Source organism: Scatophagus argus, chromosome 4, assembly GCF_020382885.2.
Source record: "Scatophagus argus isolate fScaArg1 chromosome 4, fScaArg1.pri, whole genome shotgun sequence".
Classification (NCBI taxonomy): domain Eukaryota; kingdom Metazoa; phylum Chordata; class Actinopteri; family Scatophagidae; genus Scatophagus; species Scatophagus argus.
Genome location: NC_058496.1, coordinates 21,635,951 through 21,657,757, shown reverse-complemented (window position 1 = coordinate 21,657,757; position 21,807 = coordinate 21,635,951). Strand labels below are relative to the sequence as shown.

At 42.0% G+C, this 21,807-nt stretch overlaps 1 protein-coding gene across 9 annotated transcripts in view; it reads left to right on the top strand.

Annotated features, from left to right (window-relative positions):
* Positions 1 to 21,807, top strand: part of fbrsl1 (fibrosin-like 1) — a 264,778-nt gene that overhangs the window by 148,105 nt on the left and 94,866 nt on the right. For 8 of the 9 annotated variants that reach the window (XM_046385769.1, XM_046385771.1, XM_046385774.1 and 5 more), the window contains exon 5: positions 17,241 to 17,270. The exons of the other annotated variant lie outside the window; for it this stretch is intronic. In XM_046385769.1, coding sequence (XP_046241725.1) covers positions 17,241 to 17,270 — 30 coding nt within the window. The remainder of the gene's footprint in view (positions 1 to 17,240; positions 17,271 to 21,807) is intronic. 9 annotated transcript variants of the gene reach the window in all.

Below are 21,807 nucleotides of genomic sequence, written 5' to 3'. Positions count from 1 at the left end.
ACCAGTGAAGGCCTGATTAGAGGCAGCGAGACAAGAAATCAATGAAACATGGCCAGACAAAGTGTGTCTGATTGTTTACATACTTGAGACTGGGAGGGAGAGAGGGGAAGAGAGAGCGAATGACTGCCATTTTCTGTCTAGGCTTGAGGTGAACATGATAGAGATCAGCCCCAAATGGCTGCAGTCGGAGGGCTTGGGGCTCAGGGGACAGCACTGCCTCACAATCCATCGCTCATCCAGACATAGACACTCCATTACGCTTGCTCTGAACCTGGATTAAATCCCATCCAAACCTTCATTGTCTTTCCACCTCTACTCTGTCCTGTTGACACTGGCTTCCCCGAGCTGAGGAGGCTCTGGCTGATGGGTCATGCTGAGTCCCAGCCCTGCCTGCTGGACCCTGGAGGATTAGCCAGAGTGGGCCAGAAATGAGCTAAGGGGTAGATGATTGCACCAAAGCCTGACAGATCTCTGGCTGCTCTAAGTGTATTTGCACAGTTGTCTCAGCATAGTGCTATAAATTGCGAAGACTCATAATCAGTCCAGGTAGGCTGAGTAATGTTTTGCTTTTATAAGTGTCTTATCTGAGTTTGGCCAAACGTTATACCCTTTCATGTTTACGTTTTCATGTTCAAGTGTGTGTTCTTCACTTCCATTCAAGAGCACCATTGTCTTGGATGTGCCTTGTACTTTTTCCTGCTGGTCTGTGTTTCACTTGAGTGATGGCCAGAATATCAGCTGTATTTCAAAGTGCGCCAAGTTGATAGCCAGTGTATACAACTCCCAACTTAAGTAATGTCATTGATGTAAAGATGACAATGAAGCCACATAATTATTTTTACACATATATTTTAAACCAGCAGGGACAGGATGTTTAGTTAAAACTCCTCTGAGATGAATTTTCACTTGAATGTGTAAGAACTGCCTCTTTGAGGTTACAGTTACATATAGCAGTTTTGCACAGGTGTAACCCAAGAATGTTGTAACTCATTTGTCAGAAAACTAAAAACAGAGCAAATTAATGGATTAAAATTATTTTTATTAAATGCCTTAACACTGGAAGAGTTTTTACATTTTCACAATCTATGAAAGGACTGGCCATCTCAGTGACACACTTAGTGCTGGGTGCATTCATGTAGAACCACATCCACATGGCTATGCAAGGGAGCCTCAACATTTCAGTCTCTTAGGCAGTTATACAATTTGTTATGGGAAGAACATGAAATATATAAACTTCCTTCGTGTTCATAATAGGTCTCGTCTTAGTGTCTATATCCTCTTAGTGTCTGGTAAGGCAGATTAAAATCATTAACAGATGGATGTAAATTATGAAAACAAGATTTAACCAAACAGACTGGAAATAACTTTCATTAAAGTCACAATCAGCAATGGCACAGGACTTCTTCCTCACTATTCAGCTAGTGTGCAGCTCAGCATACATGCGCTCAGTGCTGCCACTGGTGGACTAAAGCTATACAAACAAGACTATCCTAACTGCAGTGAAGTGAAGTGAACACTGGTTCAGATTTCCAATAACTGGCTGAAACAGCAGGCTCATGTTTAGATTTGTCAGAGTTCCAATTGTGCGATTGATTTGTCATTTGCTGGCAGTTCAGGCACAGATTCCTGATATAAGCTATTAATTCTAAAATTACGGCACCAAAAGTAACATGTTGGATGCCCTTACTGACCAGATAGTCTTGACCATCTGCCTTCTTGGTCAAATGGGGTTTTAGAATCAATTTCACATCATGTAATCTGTTCTTGGTTTAACCTGTCAGTTGCGAGATACTTTGCATTATCAAGCTTTCACAGTACCACACTTTGCAAAATCTGAAAAGATATCAAAGGTATGAAGAGATAACTTATATCCAGTTTGTTCAGTGTGTTTTAGAGGACAGTTTGTCTCTTTTAAATGATTTCTCTCTTTGGCTGGAATCATACAGTACACTGAAAACACTGTACTTTTGTAACGTTTTATCTCATAAGTAATTTTGAGCAAACTGATAAATTGCATTCAACTGTTGCTTCACTCTTCAATTTTCAGTGATAAGATGCCAATTAGTTTAAACAGTACATGTTGAGACTGAATCTTAAAAAGACTCCTTAAAGAAATCCAAATGTGTACCTCATTTTGATGTAATAGTACTGCAGTGTAATAATAGTAAACATACAATTAAGCGCTTCTACACTTGACAGTCAATAGGTTTGTCTGTAGTTACCACACCCTAGACAGAAACACAACATGATAAATATTTATGCTCCTAATTATTTTATGTGCATTATTAATCACATCAATATATCGCTCCAAGAGGTACTCATTAGGGTAGGAAATTAGTCAAAGCAAATACTGCTCATAGTTGAAAAAGCATTTTTAAACATCATCCTACATTTCCTCTTTTATTTTGCCAGTGTGGGAGTTCATAAACTGCGAATGTGTTCATTAGAATTAGTATTTCGTCAGACTGAGTTGACTGGAGAAATTGTGTGTGATTAAATATTGGCTTGAATATAATTAGCATTTATTAGCAAACTCTGCTATGGCAGCTAATGAAAATCTTAATGAAATGCTTTGTAGAATTTTGTTTCGGGGGGTTGATTTTTTTTTTTTTTTTTTTCTCTCACATTTGCAGTCAGCATCCCTGAGCCCTAAATACAACACATGTACATTTTTTTCTATTGAGTTATAATTTAGACATTTTCTGTAATTGCAACATCCTTCTATTAGGCCCTTTCACTGAGACAGTATTTGAGCCTGTGTGCTCTGCACAACAGTCTACAGTGAGTTTAATGGGCTCCTCAGTCTGGTAGAGCTATTACCAAATCCAGCACAGACCATTAGGCCGCATGGGCTTAATTGCACATTAATTGGATAATTAGTCCTGCACTTTGTTTTTCTCCCATTTTGTCAAATCTTCTCCCTCGTTTTGGCAAGTGGTCGGCCATTCGCTAGATTTCCCTTTTGTCATTGTGTTTTTCAGCACAGCGAGAAAATTCAGAAGGTGGAGCAGTCATCCTGTGGGAGGAGATTTGCTGTGGGGAGGGGTTGCTCCACGTGGGTGGGAAGGCAAGACTGAAAGGATTGATGGGGGCCTAGCTTGTCCTCCTCCTGTGCTGTCATGTTGACCCACAATACATGCTGTGTTTGTGTCTCCGCCAGCACAGACACCAGGAAGAGGCATGCATAGTTAAATAGGCAACAACTCTCTAGTGCGCAAGGTGCATTATTTATGAACTTTTTAAAGAGATTTTATTCATCCCTTCCTCGTATTTCTCCCCGCCATTATTGTCTGTGCTTTAGGCGTGTGCCTCAGCATTCTCAGATTGCTGCCATTAAACCCAGGGAGCCATCTGATGGAGTTATCAAAGTAAATGTTTGGCACATTTGATAGCGTCTGAAATATCCTCCTGTAATAAAGCTCTCTGGGGAGAAAGAGGGACAGGCTTTTCATGCAAATAGTCGGTTTTCTGATATCACACGGTGTCGAAATATCCACATTTATCTCAGTGCTGTCAACAAACACACAGAGTACCTACTGATATGGAGGTTGATGTTTGGCTAGATGGGAGACTGAGGAAAAGTGTTCGCCATATGACATCAGGCCAGGCAGCGCTTAATGAAATCATTATCTTAAATTTACAAGCAATGAATCTACCAAGCTGCAGTTTGAATTTAGTGTCGTTTTATTGTGCAGATGGTGTACATATGGAAGCCAGACAAGGAGAAAAAGGAGAAGATGTGGATGAAGACACATAAAATCATATTTTTGCAGTGAATGTATTGTGCATTTTTAGATGGCTGGCGTGGTGTGTAAATGCAGACTTTGGGGAACAGAAAGGATATCAATGCAAAGTGAAATTTTGTGATCGACTGCAAACTGCTCTGCCTTAATGAGCAAAGCGTTGCCGTCCTCTGCCAGACCCTGATAGGTCTCCCACTGATTAGACAAGTTAAAGCTTAGTCCTTTATTATTTCCAGGAGAAGCAGTGCTTGCTTTTGTCTCTGTGCTAATAATAGCCATAAAGTATGATCATTCTAAAGTGTTAAAATGCTCCTTATAAACATCGGCCTGTTTTCGTTTTATTTATTATTCATCTCGTCCAATTACCATTCTAAAGGGGGAGTGTTTCTTGCCAGACGCTTAGGGAATAGGAGATTAAAAGGCAATGAGGAAACATCTGTGTCTTTGCTTTGCCACAAATCTGCATCTCATTCTTACCACTGGCATCCAAATAGACAGCGCCTACAATGCAGGGAAAAAAGTAAAACACCAAGGCGCATAGGGCTTGCGAATAGGAGGAAGGGTTACCATAGAAACACATACCTCACATGGGTTTATGGGCTGCATCCTATCACATGCTATCAATTACCATAAATCTTCTGGCAGCGAGGGCGGTGGTTAAGGTGCGCCTCAGCAGTGAATGACAATGTGTTGATCTCCATGTATCTGGAGAGATGCATCCAGGCTCTTTAAATCAAGAGGAAAATGGCTTCAGATTTAGCTTGTGACAATAGAAAGATGGAGAGTGCCTCTAATGCGTCTCCTTTTCACGAGCCTGTGTGCAAACAGATATTGAAAATCAGAAAGAGGATGCTGGCTGCCTTTCCTGTATATTCATGTCATCATGGAGATGAATGATTTTTAAATCAAAACTTAGTGGAAAGCATAATACGCCACAAAGCTATACATTTATGCCTGATAATCTTTGACTGGGTGTCATCATGCTTATTCCATTCACTCGCCGTACAGCTGTCGGCACATAAAAAACCAGCAGTGAGAATTGTGTCAGAGCACAGGGGTGCGTCAGTGCAATTTCCACAAATGGCATCTTTTCCCAAGTTCCCATCCTCTCGACCTCTGGCGATGAGCGACGACGCTGAGAGCATTATCAGATGTGTTTGAGCAGCTCCCATCAGCACGACCCCGGTGGGCGGTACAGATATCGAGTGACCTTTTCCGCATGGCTCCCTGATATTAACGCAATCTCTGTGCCTTATTACCATGGGAACATTTCACAGAGTATTAGACTTAATAAATGACTTTTTTCCTTTCCATCTCTTTTCTTCTGTCGCCATCTTTCTCCCCCCGTTCTCTCCTGGCCTGCTCCCCTCGCCTTCCCTGCTCCTAAGCCGATAACCCAACCTCCCCAGGGGCCCGGCCTCCATAATCGCGTCAGTTCACGGCCCTCTTATTCCAGCAGAATTGCTTAATTGGTATGTGTTCTACATAACTGTTGGAGTATTAGACTCACAAATGAAGGTTAGAACCTCAGTGCTTGTAATCGACTGAAAGAAATTGATTTGTGCTCAGCTGCCCTTCTGGGACGAGACTTTATGGTTCTCTGAAGAAATGAAGCTTTTATAATTGTGTGTCCCCCACCCCACCCCCACCTCCACCTTCTCTCTTCTTTCCTGTCTTCTCTCTCTCTCTTTTTCTCATTTCCTCCCTGCTAACTGCTTTGTTGACATTCATCAAAAGGCAAGACACCCACAATTTATAGGTGATGTCGCTGGTCTTCCATGTTACAATACACTTGGCATACACCACCTAAGTTCCTCAGCATTCTATACAGATGTAGAATGCTGAGCAGTGAATATCTATGTGTCTTTTTCTCCCACAGGGACATCTAATCATAGCTTAGGAACTCTGTCAATGGAAATCTGATTGCATAATGTGCGATCGTGTAGAAGGCGTGAAGCGAAGATGTATCAACTAAACCTGACCAATGAGCATAAATTGTCTTATGATTGATCTTCTTGGATTGTTTGACGCTTTAAGGCTTTGCATCAGTAGCTGAATGTGTGTAATTAACAAGAGCCTTGTCACAGCTTAGTGGTGGAGCAACTAAAATGTTCTGCAGGGGCAAATGCTTTAATAAGGATCCACCCTGGTTTTAAGGGAGATGTCAGTACACATTCAGGCACAGATTGTTTTGCTTTGTTTCTCAACATTTAATAAGCTTATCTTACTACCTTATAATTGCATACAATACTGAATGTCACCAGCATAGCAAACTAATATACAAGTCGTAATATGCTTGAGAGTGACAGGAAGTACACTGAAAGGGTTATGAAATAACACTAACTTAACGTAACAAAATCACTGCGCATACATCAACCAGGATGAAATCAGCTGGACTTAACACAGTTTATCCTGTGTTGCTGCTGCTGCTGTCTGGCTAGTGTCTTATGCATGACAGCTCCCTCCGACTTAGGTGACCGTAGCTTATTCATGGCTGCTTTCCAGGTAGGCAGACTCAGATGTGCTCAGTGCAGAGGTTTGCTCAATGCAAAATCACATTTCACGCTTGTGCTAATGTCACCAGTGAGTGAAGAGGAGTGAGAACTGGCAGGTGGTGTTTACAAATGAGAACACCTCAAACCGCAAGCCGCCCTGACACCAGATGCTGATTTGATTATGGGGTGGCATGTAAGGGAGTGCATGAATGTATGGAGCAGGTGAGGTCGTACATTCAAAGTTGATCAAGTGAAACAGAGATGAGCATCACATGTATTCATTTATATTTTGTCCAAACAGTGGTCTCATCTTTGAGTCTGACACGGTTTCAGGGAGAGATGGGATGTGTTTGCTCACTGTGGAGGTATATTTGCAACATGAGGCCATGTTTGTTGCTGATTGTTCTTGGGACACATTCGCCCGCGTGTTTAAAAACAATTTGACCAATTTTTCCGCCCTTCATTACACTATCTTTGAAAGAGCACAAAGTAAATCCTACAAATTTATGAAAGCTTTACTGCTTCAAAAGCCTTTTTAGCCAGTTATACAATTACCTGTTCCATGAGAAGACTTTTTTAGTTCTTACATAGATCTATAAATTGATGGCAGGCATGTCACCATGCAGTACTACATAAATGTGCTAGTACAAAATTGATGCAACAAACAAAACCATAGCTGCTTTCTTCTGTCACTAAGTGGCATCTTATTTCAATAGTTTGGCAGTCAACAATGCAAATACAGTAACTTGATCAGCTCTGCATTTGATGTTGGCTGAGCCTGGTTTCAAACTCCTTTAGATATGCACTGTAGAAATAAACCCATACAAACAAGGCCATATTTTTTTGGTAAGCATTTCTTTGGTGCTTATTGGTAAGTCGGAATGACAGAATGATGATGATGACGGATTCAATAGAATAGAAATGAATTCTGTTGTGTATTTGGTCGTAGTAATAAGAGCCATTTAAAATGAAGTGCGACTTGTACTTTAATGATGATGCATTTTTTAGAATGGTACTATATTGGATTACCGCTATCACAATATTCTCTATATGTGAACATGTCCTCTTCTTCAGTCCTTGGTAATTGCAGGAAGATACAAACGACAACAGCCTGTAGTCACAGTACCACTCAAACCCAACCTCCTAATCAACTCTGTGTGATTTAACGGTGCATCTTAAGCATTAGTATTCCAGAGCCGGATTCCTCTTGGATCCAGGCTAGGATTATCCCTGCTCTTAACGTCTTAGCTAAGCTGGTTAACACCTGTTTTTATTGACATCTGAACACCATCCGAGGTGTCTTGTCTTCCATGGTTTTAAAAGATCTTCTTCTGCTCTCTCCACTAGACTAATCACTCCTCTTCATCCAGGGTACACATAAATGTATGTATGTACACTGACCACATACATGGCTGTTTCTTTCCTAGAAATATGGGTAGCAGGTCAAGAGCTTCACTGTGAAGTTTGGGACTAAATTTACGTTTTCATAAACGTTCTTAATACAGCACTATTTGTAATAGGGCTGCATTAAAGGCAAATGGTGCAGATATAAATCACCAGGTCCAGGTCAAGACATGAGCCACAAATTCAAGAATCACATTCTTGCTCACATGTTTCAGAGCAATTTGCCAGGGAAAAAAATAAAATAGGCTGTCTTTATTTGTTTGCTAGGTTTAATATTTCCATCGGGGCCCATGTTTACCCCAGTGTAACTGATGTAATATTCTATAAAAATTCATTTAGGCTGTTGATAAAGCCCAGGGGATTCTTGTAAGAAGTGGACTCAGAGAAAGACTTCTGTGTGTGTCTGTTTCAGCATGTCTTGCCAGGGTCAGTGGGGGAAACTTTGAAGATTGTCCCAGGATTTGTCTAAATCATGAGGTATGGATCCTCTTAAGCATTGCTGGCATTACAGCTGAGCTCCATCAATGATTCCATTAACCTAAATTCCAAACAAGGCTTCACAACATGACCATATTAACCCCTCGGATTTCACCAAGCTCTTGATCCCTTGCTATTTAGATAGACAGAAATGAATGGTCATTCACATTTGTTTGGCTACTAGCTATGTTTCCTACCCTAGACCAGGAATTATCTGTAATATGACCCATGATTATCTTTGGCCTTTATGTGTCTACATGTTTTCTGTTTTATTTTTTCCTACCCTATAGTTGTAATGGAGGCTGATTAGACAATGGCAGTGGTGATGTGAGATGATAAGGTATTTAGCTTGGGCAAGGACAGAATCCTAATCTACTGATTTTTACCTTTCCTCAATGAGCAATAATCATTCCAGGCTAACAGAACTGGAACAAGCACAAAAGAGGAAAAAACAGGCGTCTGCCTTCATTAGGACAAAGGGAGGATGAGCAGGAGAGCATCTGACAAGCCAGTAACGCCTCATTGTCCCTGATCTCAAGTTTCATAAATTTCCACGGCTCTCGTTAAAGGACGTGTCGCTGCTGTCACCAGGCGCTAACTCGTTATCTCCTCAACGCCGTAAAACGCTGTAATTAACATTCAACAACTGTAACCGATCCAGCATTCTTCCTCTCCAGCCGCTAATTGCCACACTATTGTGCTTGCTCATAAGTGGGCCTTTTGTATGTGTACTTGTGGGTACACAGTTCTGTGGTTCATTTTGATTGGAAATAGAGGTGAGAAAGCATTTCATGTAAGCTTACAGGTTAAAAGTGTTCGCTCAGTTTTTCTTGCATGGCTCAATGAGTTTGTGCCCCAGTCAAAGACTCACCAAAACAGTGTTTGTTTGTTTTTTTGTTTTTTTTTTTGGAATATTTCTGCAGACACATTTTAAATGCATTCTATCGAGGAGCTTGGAAATTAAAGCTTTGTAGACGGATGCTTTCAGTCGACTCCTCATAGGGTAACGCAACCTGTATTTTTACCGTTGAAGGGCGTATTGGAGGCCCATTTGTCGAAATCACAATTACAGTACTTACAAGGCATTGCCTGCCTGTGATAGTGAGGACGCAGAGTGTACTATTATTTAAGGAGCTGTGCCATTCTCCTTTTAGCCATGCATGACCAGCCTTTTCAAATCATATCTTCCATTACATCAAAAACAACCTTAATTTGGGAATTTATGGCTGTCACACTGCTATCCACTTACATTGGCATACAGAGAGAGCTCACTATTCAAAGGAGCACCAGATTTTTTTTATAGTTTCTGGCAGACCCAGCAATGTCAACTGCACTTTAGTAGGAAATGTTTTTGTTTTGCTCATAGCTGCTCCTGCCTGACCTAACCGGAGCAGCAGGCATCACAACAAGGCCTTATGAATAATTAGTCTGGGTCAACTGATACTCTCCAGCTCCGCACTGCTGTCAGCTACCTCGCCAGCACCAGCCAAAAGCCAATGAACTGTGTGCAATTCTGCTCAATTGAATCAGTTGAAGTTGATGCAGCTCTTGTTATTCGAAGGTAAACGGTTAGCTGTAAGTTGATACAGGGACTACCCTTGAGGCCAAGTGCATAACGGAAGAAGGGCAGTCAAATTAGCAGTGTCACAGGGACCACGTTTTTAACGGTGGTCTGCAACAGATATGCAATCACTGGGCACTTTATCTGTATGCTGTTGGCCTAACATTTCATTCTCTGGGGATTAACGCCAATGCCAGGCTAGGGTTTCTGAGAGCCAAGATGGCCCCAGGAGGACAGACAAAACCAAACGGTTGCATAGTGTTTCTTGTCTTGGTTTCATGTTCGGGTCATAGGAGATGTGGTGCAGGTGTCTGGGGATTTAGGTATGTGTCTGCAGAATGAGATAAGAGCTCTATTGTCAGACACATGATGTACATATCTATTGTCTCTCAGATATTTCATCCACCACGAGTTTCCAGAACAGCATCAATACTCCTTATTAAAGTGTTAAGATGGATTGTGATCTGGTAACTCTGTACACAATAGAATGTGATTTGCATATTTTTTATCATTTAGTGACCCCCTCATGACCCCTTTGGCTCTGATGCTGCCATCTGTCTCTGTCTGTAGTAGAGGTTGAACAATCAAACGGGAAAGCCAATAGCCAATTAATTGGCAGATATTCCCCCCACACCCCGATGAAAAAATATGACAGTGTTGGAAATGAATAGCCTTTGCCTTTATTAGAAAAAAACTGAACATTTAAGTCAAATCAATAAATGTCTAAATAGCTAAATCTAAGACCAATCCATATAACCATAAAAAATTTAGATGGGAGCTATTGTTCCCTCAAAGTCAGTAATTTCACTTGAGAAAATGACTGATAGAGGCTGCACAGCTACCGGCCTCTATCAGACCAAGTTCTGTCAATACTGTTTGCAAAATGTCCTGTTGGCGCCAATTAGTCAGCCAAACCGACGAATTGGTCTACCTCTAGTCTTTAATCGTCGTCTCCCTCAAAATCCTATCCACAACACTATCTGACTGGTTCTACATCACGAGTAACAGCCTGAATTTGCAAAGTAACTAAGGTTATATAAATGCAGTGGAGTAAAATTTACAGGCCTCGAAGTATTAGGTAGCACAGAATTGAAGTACTCAGTATAATACAAGTAATGTAATACAAGAACTACCTCAAAATTGTGCTGAAATACAGCACTTGAGTACATTGTACATAATCACACGCCATCACTGGTTATTCTAACTTTTGACACCAAATTTTTTGCTTATACTTAACTTATATATTTTACTTATGTACATAATAATGATAATAATAATAATAATAATTAGAATCAGTATCAGCCCTGAAAAAAAACAGATCAGTCGATTTCTTCTTCAGTATGTGTTTGTCTGTGGCTCAACTCCATATATAGATAACCTGCCCTTTAAGCAACTCACAGCACCCTTTGTGGTTTTTAGTGTTTGCACAACAGGCACATAGGTTGTGGTTTTCTCATTCATTTTCACAACGGCTCACAGCCATCGAAACTGCTGGAGTTGCAGAGTCTGAACTCTCACTGCTTCTCCTTCCTGTTAGAGTTCTGCGGAAATTTACTCAAAAAATATCAATTATTCACAAGAGAGCCAACATCAACAGTGAAGCAACTCTCGCTCGTTTTGTTGGCACTCCGTTCGCTGTCGGACACTGGATGTATTTTTGACCAGATAACAAACATGTTCAGTTGCTTGCCTAGCAGTGAAAAGCTCCATGCCTCTGTTCATTGAAATCAGACCTCAAACTCCAGGCCACTAGAAAATCCCATCCTTCTTTTTAGGTTGTTATTAGTGTAATGTCCTTAGGCTCGATATAGCATCAATGTCAGCTGATGTGTGATGACGGCACAAAGACATGCCTTCAGCTAAAGTGCTGAATTGTGTACAACAAGACTGTCTACACTCTACACTCTTTTCTTGATTGGAGTGGAAAAACATAGTGTTGGCACAAAGCAAAAAGTTCCTTTTTACAAGCACCCTGAACAAAGGAGAATGTATTCTCTTTAGGGGTTTGCAGAAGATGGAAAGCATAAATGAGGGCAAGTGTCATCATATGGGCTTGTTTCGGTGGGATTATTAAAGATAGATCTAATTTTAATTTGGGCTAATGCGAGGAACACTATAAGCCATTGACCAAGGGTGTCTTATGACTGACTTGACGTACTTCGCTCAACAGTCTTGTGCTTTTACTCTGTAGTTTAGTTCAGAGACCAGGCCAACTGCATGAACAGGGTACTTTTAAAAGCTCCTGCACTCACTGTTTAGTTCATGAACTCCAGTGCCCCACCTCCTTCCTTTTCCTCCGCTCCTAGAAGCACAGCTATATTAGTATCTCTCTAGTGTCAGGCAAGTCCGCTGCTTCTGTTTACAGGATATTCAATCACTCTAAGTACGAGTGGTAGGATAGTTTTCTTGGAAACACATTCACCACATCCCCCCGGCTCCTTACTTACAAGGTATTTCTCATCTGAAAATTTGGAAATATCTGACTCGCCTATTTTATTACTTTTGTCCTAGAGCTGGGACTGGTAAAACATTCTAACATATGCACTGCTGTCAAAACGGAACATCAGAATATCTCAAAATACAGTGAGGTTTACACTCTGTCATAGGGAAAAACCATCATGCTAGAGATAACATTTCACAGCTTACAAATAGTCTCACTGAAAAAATGAGTCATTTGATCTTTTTTGTTGTTGTTGTTTTTAGATCTCAGACACACACACACACACAGAAATCAACAATCACAATACAACAAACCAGTTGAAAAAGTAACTGCAGTGCCACTTGTGTTAGCCTACATTGCATGCATAGCTGCTGGAAATACTGCTGTGTGCCTCCCCACATCACACATCTGTGTGTGTGTGTGTGTGTGCTAGTGACCTCAAACCTGGCAACAGCTCCTGCTAACAGCTGGTTTTCTGCCAGTTTTTCTGCAACTCTATAAGAAAATTAACTGAGCTGTGTGGAGGCTTGTAGCACCCTAATTCAGCATTAAGCAGAGTGACCTGGCTCACTCAAGATTGATGACTGTCGTCTGTCTGACTGCACTTTAGCTCTCTTTAACATGAGCACCTTGTTCTCAAGGTCATAGGTCACAGGTCATATTTATAAACTCACATACATGCAGTTGGTTCAAACCCCGAAGACTAATCAGAGGCTAAAGTATTGTGTAACAGTGCATATTAAGGGGGTGTAGTTAAGCTTCCCACAACTGTCGTTTTTCATCTACAGTGTCATAATCGCTAGAATGTCGTTGAATTCATCACTGAAGTCTAATAAAAGGTCGGCCTTTGAGACCCTCCCAACATCCTTGTAAATAAACGACCTGCAGGGGATTGAGCGTCAGCATGTCTTCGATCATGTCCTCTCCGTCTTCATCTCTCTGTTTTTTTCTCTCTGTCTGCCTCGCTCTGACCTTTCTATTTATCCAGCAGCCCCCTCTGTAACAAGGAGCATCGTTCATCAGCCATGTTTAAACTGCAGACAGGATTAACTTGGCTAAAGACTTAATGCACATGCACAGTCACCTCGTGCTCTGTTTGCTGTTTCCAGGCCGCAGATCGACAAGCTGCTCTGTTAGGCTTTTCTTGCTTGTTCTCTGTCTCTCTGGGCTCCCCAGGCCTCCTCCTCCTCCTTTGTCCTCATTTCGCCTGAATTAATTGAGTTCTCATTTTTGTGAGAAAGCTCACAGGAGAGCTGTGTGAGGAGAGAGAAGAGTGATACAAAGAATGTGAGAGACAGAGAGAGATCAGTGGCAGAAGCCTTGGGGGGCATAACTCTCCCAGAGGTGGGCACTCACTGCTGCACTGGGGGACAGCGAAGCCCCTCTGCAGTGGCTCATAACTTTATCCACTCAACAGTTACCCCTCAGCACTTCAGGGAAGACCTGTGGGCTGATGGTCAGACAGACAAGCTTCTTCACCCACCGGTTCAAGGGAAGCTGCCACCTAATTTAAGATCTTTGTGTCTGTAAAACCAAGAAATGGAAAAGCTGCAAATGTGTCTGATAAAGTAACAGAAGTAGTGGTAAATCGCTTAAAAAAAAAGTGACACACAGACCAATTAATGCCTGTATGCATATACTTTGCAATAACTAAAAGTCAGCGACGGCTCAAGTAGACAAACAAATTAAACAGGTTTCACGTAAGTGAAAGTACATTTTAGACAGCACCAGTCTTTTAACCGACTCAGCTTTTATTGTGCAGGGTTAGATGTGACATGCGACGCAGTGTTTCCCTGAGGTTGAAGCATAAGCAGGCATATCTATGAGTTGTTATTGACAGTCAGCATTCACTAAAAGCATTTAATGACTGTAAAATGAGATCGGCATACTCTCTGAGACTAATTAACAGAGTAACTAACAGACTAATTACCGAAAGAAGTCTTTACTGACATTACAGCAGTACAATAAATACTCGTATCATCGACTAGCCAGTGCAACATCATGACAGAGCGAGAGAATTGTTATTCTGTGGTTATTATGTTCAGGTGAACCTTACATAAGCAATATTCAGACTTACATTGTCAGTGACTTATGCACTGAAAACAACAGCAGAAACACAGCCTTGTCCTCCAGAACAATGGTTTTGTTGTTCCCACACAACTAAATTCCCAGTAGTATCATTGCTATGGAAAAGACCCACAAGCAGGACATGATATTCTATTTTGCCTTAGTTAAACACATGACAAATACTACATGTGGAATAAGCAGGCATGATACGCACCTGCAGACTCTACCTTGGCCTGAACCCTTTCAATTATGAACCATTACAACTTCTCCCTTTGCAATATTCATGCACAGGCAGATCACTCCTTCAGATGTCTTAGGTTGCTGTAAGTTGAGATAAATACTTGCCGAGTTGTAACAGCCAATCGCCCGCCTCTATTGCTCAATGTCACTGCCTTAGCACTCAATAATTCAAAGCTTGGCGGTAATGAGCTCCCCGTAGGCCCTGTCCCCAAGGAGCCTTCCCACTGTGCCTCCACAGTAATGTAGTTATATCTCATGTCAGCTTTCAAATCAATTACATTTCTATCTGATAGCTATGTAATTGTGCCTGATTGAGTTTTTGGCATGCCAGCCAAGTGTGCGGTTCCCAAACTCAAGCCAGTCAAAACAGGAAGTTTCATCAAATGAAACTGTATTTCATCCTGATTGAGGCTGCTTGCATGATAAGCACAACTGTAATTATGTTAATAATAACAATAGCAATCTGTGTTTTCTCAGCTTTGTTGTTTTGGTTTTTTTTTTCCTCCTGTTCTCCAGAAGAAATTTTGCCCCAAGGACTATGAGGAACATTTGCTTTACTCAAGATGCAAAGGCTGATTTGATTGTTTGTAGCAGTTTAGGAGATTAAATGCGAACCATGACATGTTTGTTTAAATTTAAGCATCTAGAGTGTTAGTTTCAGTGCAGCAGACCGTTGTATCTGTAGGACATACACTTTGTGACTGTCTTTACATGTTGTGCTTATATTGTCAGATGTCAGACATATATTGTCCCAGTGCCAGCAGAAATCATACTGTCTTTTGGCATGGTGCCTAGAAATAACAAGCTAACTCTTTACCAACAACAACAAGCTGAGAATGTTGTATATGTCAGATCTTTCAGAGCAGATTTTTTTTTTTGCACAAGATTGTATGGCTTGATAGACAGGTAGATGGATGGATGGATGGACAGACTGGTGGACATGCAGGTGGATGAATGGATGAATGCGTACATGGAAGTTTGGATGAATAGATCGACAAATGCACACATGGATGGAGGGATAAATGGAAATGCGGATGGATAGATGGATCAACAGAATGCTTGCCTGTATGGACAGAGGGAATACTCTAATGACTTGTATTGAGATAGATGAGGGGGAGGATGCTGTGGTTAGGTGCATCAGCAACTAAATAGAGATGAATTGTAGCCGTTGTCAGCAGCACTAAGTATAACAGACATAGTAAAGCGGCCGGGCTCATCCATAATCAGCGGACATGGATTGTCTTCATGCCAGAAGAGAACTCCTCAGGAAATAAAGCACTGAGAGCATCACCCAATCTGTGTCTCTATCCTCACTTCATCGTCCCTTTCCTTTTTCTATGCCCTTACTCTTGGTGTATTTGCCCTTTAAATCTCTTCACTTTTATTGTTCTCTCCTCACTTCTCTTCTTAAGGTCTTTCTGTCTGTCGGTCTCTCTTCCTCCGACGCTGTCTCCCGTATTAACAGCCCTCCTTTTTTTTTCAGTGGGAGAGCCACTGGGTGCACATCTACAATCTTGCCTTTCATTTCATGGCTTCTGGAAATGGATGTTTTACTGCCTTCATTAAGGCATGCAGCAGTCAGCACCATGTTTTCCCTCTGAAGTTTAGCTCCATGAACCTCGCCATTAGAGGACATTATGGCCCCAGATTTCAGGGCACAGTGGAACACTGTATAATTTGATTAGTGTTATTAATCAAGTGGAATACCGCTCCTTTCGCCCCCATCTCCCTCCTCTCCTCCTCCTTTTTGCCATTTCACTCCTGCTTTCAAACCCTTTGGATGTTCCCTTCCCTCTTCCACCTCCTCCCCTTATACATGCACCTCTCTAACGCCTGCACACGGTGAAAGTGACAAAAGGTCTTTTGCCTTCCCTTTTAAAAACAATGATTTACCACCCCCCACCCCCCATGTCCTCATTCACAACCCCCTCTGCAGCTCATGCCCCCCCTCTCTTAGCTCAGGACATAAATCAATTGAGATGAAAGTTCCATAATTGTGCTTGCTGGGAGGGATTTGAGCAAAATTGCGCTATGAATTTTTTAAGGGGAATTTTTACTAGCTGTTCAGCAAGACTTGGGAGGCGAAGGAAGGTGAGGCCATGAGGATTTATGGGCCTGGATTCTTCATTACTGAAGTAATTTTCCTGCAAATGATAGTGCAGCACCCTGAAGGGGGGTGCGCTGCCCGCCTGGGAGAGTACAAACCTGCTTAATCTCTCGTGGAGAGAGAGTAGCTCAGAGCACTAATATCATCTGTAAGCGACTGAGGCTCCATTTGTTCACATCTAAACCACAGCTAGTGTATTTGTGATTCATGGTAATTGATTGCTCAGATTTGTTCCAAGTGTAGCTATACAACTTGATTTCATTATGGAGGACAGTTTTGTTAGAACTGCAAGGAAGCATGCTCTGGGGTCGTTTTAAGAACACACAGTTGTTGTTTTTTTCATTATATGTATATCTTGTCAGACCTTTAAAGTTTTCAGTGTGATTTGTGTAGTGTTGTACACTAACTGTAAATGTGCATTGCTGTAGTTGAGGGATTATAAAAGAAAGATGGAGGTGGGGAAGAACAAAAAATTTAATAGGAGGCAAAGTCTGCATATTGATACATAATACTCCTTTTTCTATTTCTGTGGTTGACACCCTGTCATCTGTGCTTTGTATGTCCATCCTCGTCATAATCCGCTTTGCTGTCATATTGTTTCTTCAGCAAGGGTCTCCACCTTTCTTTCCACCTGTGGTCTTTCGTCCCTACTGGTTTTATCCTTCCTCAGTCCAACATGGCTGACGTTCTGTCTCCATCTCTTTAGGTGCAGCCAGCAGCAGTGGCCCTCCTCAAGGTTAGTGTGTCCACGATGCCAGGTCTCATTCTTTATCCTGCCTGCCGTCCACTCAATTTTACAGCTCAGTAGCTTGAGAAGCAGAGGGGGTAAATCTGCTGCAAGAAGGAGAAACTGAGAGAGAGAGAGAGAGAGAGAGAGAGAGAGAGAGAGAGAGAGAGTAGGAGGAAGGGAGAAACAAAATTATTGTGCACGCTGTCGCCAGTTGAAGTGGATCTCATTCCAGGCACACTAACAACTCAAGACAATTAGTCACTTCTCACTAGGACAGACTTGAGACTCACTTGAGGGCCAAAAAGAGGCAGGGAGCAGAGGACCTACTGGCATGGCTAAGCACTGCGGCCACAGGAGCGTATGGAGAGATAGGCAACTTGGGGATGAAAAGACTCTTAGCTCTGATGGAACAACTCTTTTTTTGCAACACTGAGGTAGAAATTGGAGTAATATGAGTATGGAATGCAGGATTAATGAACATAATGAACAGTGTACAAAATACTGCACTTTATAAATATGACTGAATATATATATATATATGAATGATTAGTCTGTGTGTTAGAGCATGTGTTAGATTGATGTTGCCAGATTCTGATGCAAAGATTGCATTTGGATTTATTGTCTTTATTCATTTTGATCTACTTGTAAATATTGTAAATGTAAGTTGTATAGCTTTTTTGTTAAATAACACTCATCAAGATAAAGACAGCAATGTCAGTAGTCAGGTACAGTCAAAGGCAGTGTGCAGCCAAAGATGAGCCCTGAAGCTCCATCCACCACATACTCCTGAACAAAACTGAAGCATGACTAAGGTGGGTGGTGCGTGGAAGATTGGTGAGTGGAAAGAGAGAAAAGTTTGTCCTGAGCCCTTTGCAGAAACGCAGTGTGACCAATTGAGGTGAAGGGGATGAATGAGGCCATTCACTGGGCCTAATGAAAGAGTTCCTGCTGGGCCCTGAATGAGGGTGGGCCCATCTGCACCACATAGGCGTGCACAAACCAGTAACCTCGAAAATTACCCAGGAAGCACTTTAGGACAGTCACCCCAGCAACAGGCTGGGGAGCACATAGTAACCGGGCCTGGCAGTCAGTGCCTGGCAGCTTCTTAAACGGAGCAAAGTTTTTCCCTGTATTGAAAGAACTCTGTGTGAGATCAACTTTGAGGGACGGGGAAGCTGCCAGTGATTGTCCCCTGTGAAAATGTCCAGGAGCTCTCACCATCTCTGAGACTGCCATCAGGACTTCTCATGTCAAGACACAAAGACCTATTTGTCTCAGCTGCATATGTACATGTGCTTCTTGCACGTATATGCAATGCTGAATCTAGGTTAATTAGATTCAGAGGATGTACAGTGTAGTATGCTTTAGGAAGCTTCGAAGTGGATCCAATTACAAAGATCCCAGATAAGGACAGACCCTGGGGACTGGACATTAGGTTTACAAGCACCTTCAAGGATCTGGTTCATTGGTTCATTGGTTATTATCTGTGTGATTTGGTTTAATATATTCAGTCTTGATGAGGCAGAAGCATGCAGGTCATTGAAGTTCCATTCCCATCTCCGTTCCCTCATGGAACTTTTGGCAGCGTGAAATGACAATCCACCCCTGCACGCATCTCTCACGTCAAAAAGTAATGAGATTGTGCTGCTGGAAATATCAGTACAAAGCATCAGGCCTGCACTCGGGTCTGACTGCACCTTCAAACGGCGCTGCCTGCCAGCTTGCCTGCCTCGCCTGCCTGCTGAAAAAGAAACGAACAAAAACAATCAGAATCAGAGACAGAGAAACGGCAAGGGAAGCTCCCCACGCTGAGACAAACGAACACGCCAGGGCCTTTCATCCTGAGAGTGATTAGCCATCCGAAACGTTTTAAAACCCCACTTTGAGTGTGTTCCTCAAACGAAAGACATCCATTGAGGAGTGGTGGTGAGATGTTTCTCGCTGGGAAGCGCCAGTGATCTAGTCTCTAATTGTGGCGTAGCTGACAAGGCTGGTGTGGCTAGGAGCTTTTTAAGCGGGGCTTTTTGCTACGCTCTCGTTCCCTTCCTGTCAGATCCACCACCAAAGGCACCGGGGAACAAAAAAGCCCCTCAGATTCTGTTCTTACATCCATCTGCCTTTTGCTTTGTGCATAAATACAGGCTTAATTTAACACATTAATAGGCCCTGGTGGTGGCCTAATGTGACCAAAACTACAATAGGTGATGTAATTGCTGTGTTTGGTTGTAGTTAAGTGATATTTACTAATGTAGTTTTCAGTCTGTGTAATTTCTGTCTTCATCAATCTCATGTTTTATGTTTCATTGAAATATTGAAGTCTCTAAGCTTCAGAGAAGATTTAAAGTTTCTGATAGATTGGCAGTTATGTTTTCCTTCTTCTGCAGTATAGCAGGAACAAAGTCATGTTCAAGGTCTTCATTCAGTCTTCGTTCAATGGAACTGGTAGGTGGTTTCGCAATTTGGCACAGAAAACTTTTCGCATCCTCTACTTTTCAGACGCCAGGTTGTCAAAGGTTTGAGGAATCGAAGAGGGGCAGCTTGAAGAAAGTATCAGTGACAGTGGGGTGGGGGGGAATAGAGAGGAAGGGAAAGGAGGATCCCTAGCTCATAAAAATCAGTATTATAACAACATTAATTGATGCTGCTGAGTGCCATATGTGACGCCATATGGAAAAGCTGCCCCAGAGGCCTGCTATAATAGACAGCCTGCAGCGGTGCACACAACTTGGCACATTTACAAACAAGGGACGTCCCATTAATATCAGCCACGCAGACCGAGCAGGAGACAGTGGGAGAGGGAGTCAGAGGGTGTTGGAGGGAGGGGGTGAGAAAATAAAGAGAGGGAAATCGGTTGGCTCATGTTTTGTTTGGTTCATCTTTAGTCTTCTTTTTTTTCTTTTCTTTTCTTTTTTTTTAATACTCTTTTTGCACTTTGTCTTACACTATAGTTCCTACCAAATGAAGGGACCTACTGTGTGTGCTTATCGGTATGCATTCACAATCTTGGCTTCTCTACTCCCACGGTTCCTTAATTACAGTAATAAATGGCCCCTCCCTTCTGGGTTGATCAGACCGCCCTCTGTCCGCCCAACTGTCACTCCCACCACAGATGCCCAGTGGTCTTTTCATCACACACACACTTCAGCAGGTGAGGTGATTCATGGCACCTTGACAAAAGCGGCGTGAACGAGCCCTGTTTAACCTCTTCTGTGCCTAATCACAGGGCAGCTGTTATTTACTGCTGCTGTCCACAGTTTTCCCTGCTTGGTTCCCCACAGCACCGTCTCACTCTTACACTGCATTATGTCATATGACAGAACTTGTATAGATGTGAGCATTCTGCAAGAAACCATTCAGTGTAAATATCAGTCTCTGTGGTAAATGTGACATTGATTATATGGTTATAGGGTTAATACGGTGAATAATTTCTATCTTGCAGGTAGTTTTGCTATCATAGCTCGTAAAATGCAATGGGCACAATGTTTGACTAACAGTTTGGTATTTGTATCAAATTTATTAGTTGCCTAGAACACGTAATTAAAGAATACTTTCATTAATGAATAATCTGTCAATTATTGTTTATATTTATCAATTAATCAGTGGTCTGTAAAGTGTCTGAATTTTCTTAAGCCCTGAGATGATGTTGTCAAACTGTGTTTTTTGATCAAATAATACTCCAAAACCAGAAGATATAGGAGAAAGAAAAGCTGTAAACCATTAAATTTAAGAGGCTGGAAGTGAATATAAAGTATTTTGTTTGATGAAGATGAATCAAAAATTAAACTAATTATTTCAACACTCGTGGATTGTTAAAGCTGTCACTGATTATTATAAAAGTCTGTGAAATGCCAGTGATAGCAGCAAGGGGTGCTGGAAACAAATTGGAACTGTTTGAAGTTGATCCTTTCATACAGTGAAAATGTTTAAATTTTCTTTGCCAGGGGATGTGCAAACAGGCATGCGTCCACCTTTACAGCCTCATACATCCAGGATGTACACGTGAGGCTCTTCTGCCTCTTCTGACATGCCCAGAGCAGGGAGGCAGGACGAGAGATCCTTATGAAACAGAGCTGTCAGCCATTCTGTTGAGTTTCATAGAATGTGAGACAAAACAAGAATAGCGTACAGCTGTTTCCTCCCTGACACAGAGGGAGGCAGATGAAGAGCAAAAGAGAGAAAACAGAGAATGAGGGAGGGAGAGTGAGAGAGCTCTCCGCTCTGTGATGTGCACTGATGTAGCTGCAGCTCTAGGTCAAACGCTGCCAGTGTTTTGTGTTCATCTTCGTCTCGTCTCCCCAGTGCTCCTCTAAATTATTCACAGCCTGAAGATGTGCGATGTGGCTGCCTCCTCCCTTCTTCTCGCCTCCTTCACTCCACATTGCTCTCTATCACTCGTTCTCTGTTTCCCATCGCGTCCTTTTTCCCTCATGTGACGGTTTGTTTCAGAGGCAATGAACAGAAGTTTTTCCCTCCAAGCTGGTTAATCCCCCCACCCTAACCCACATCCACTCATCTACCATCAACCACCCACCATTCATCACTC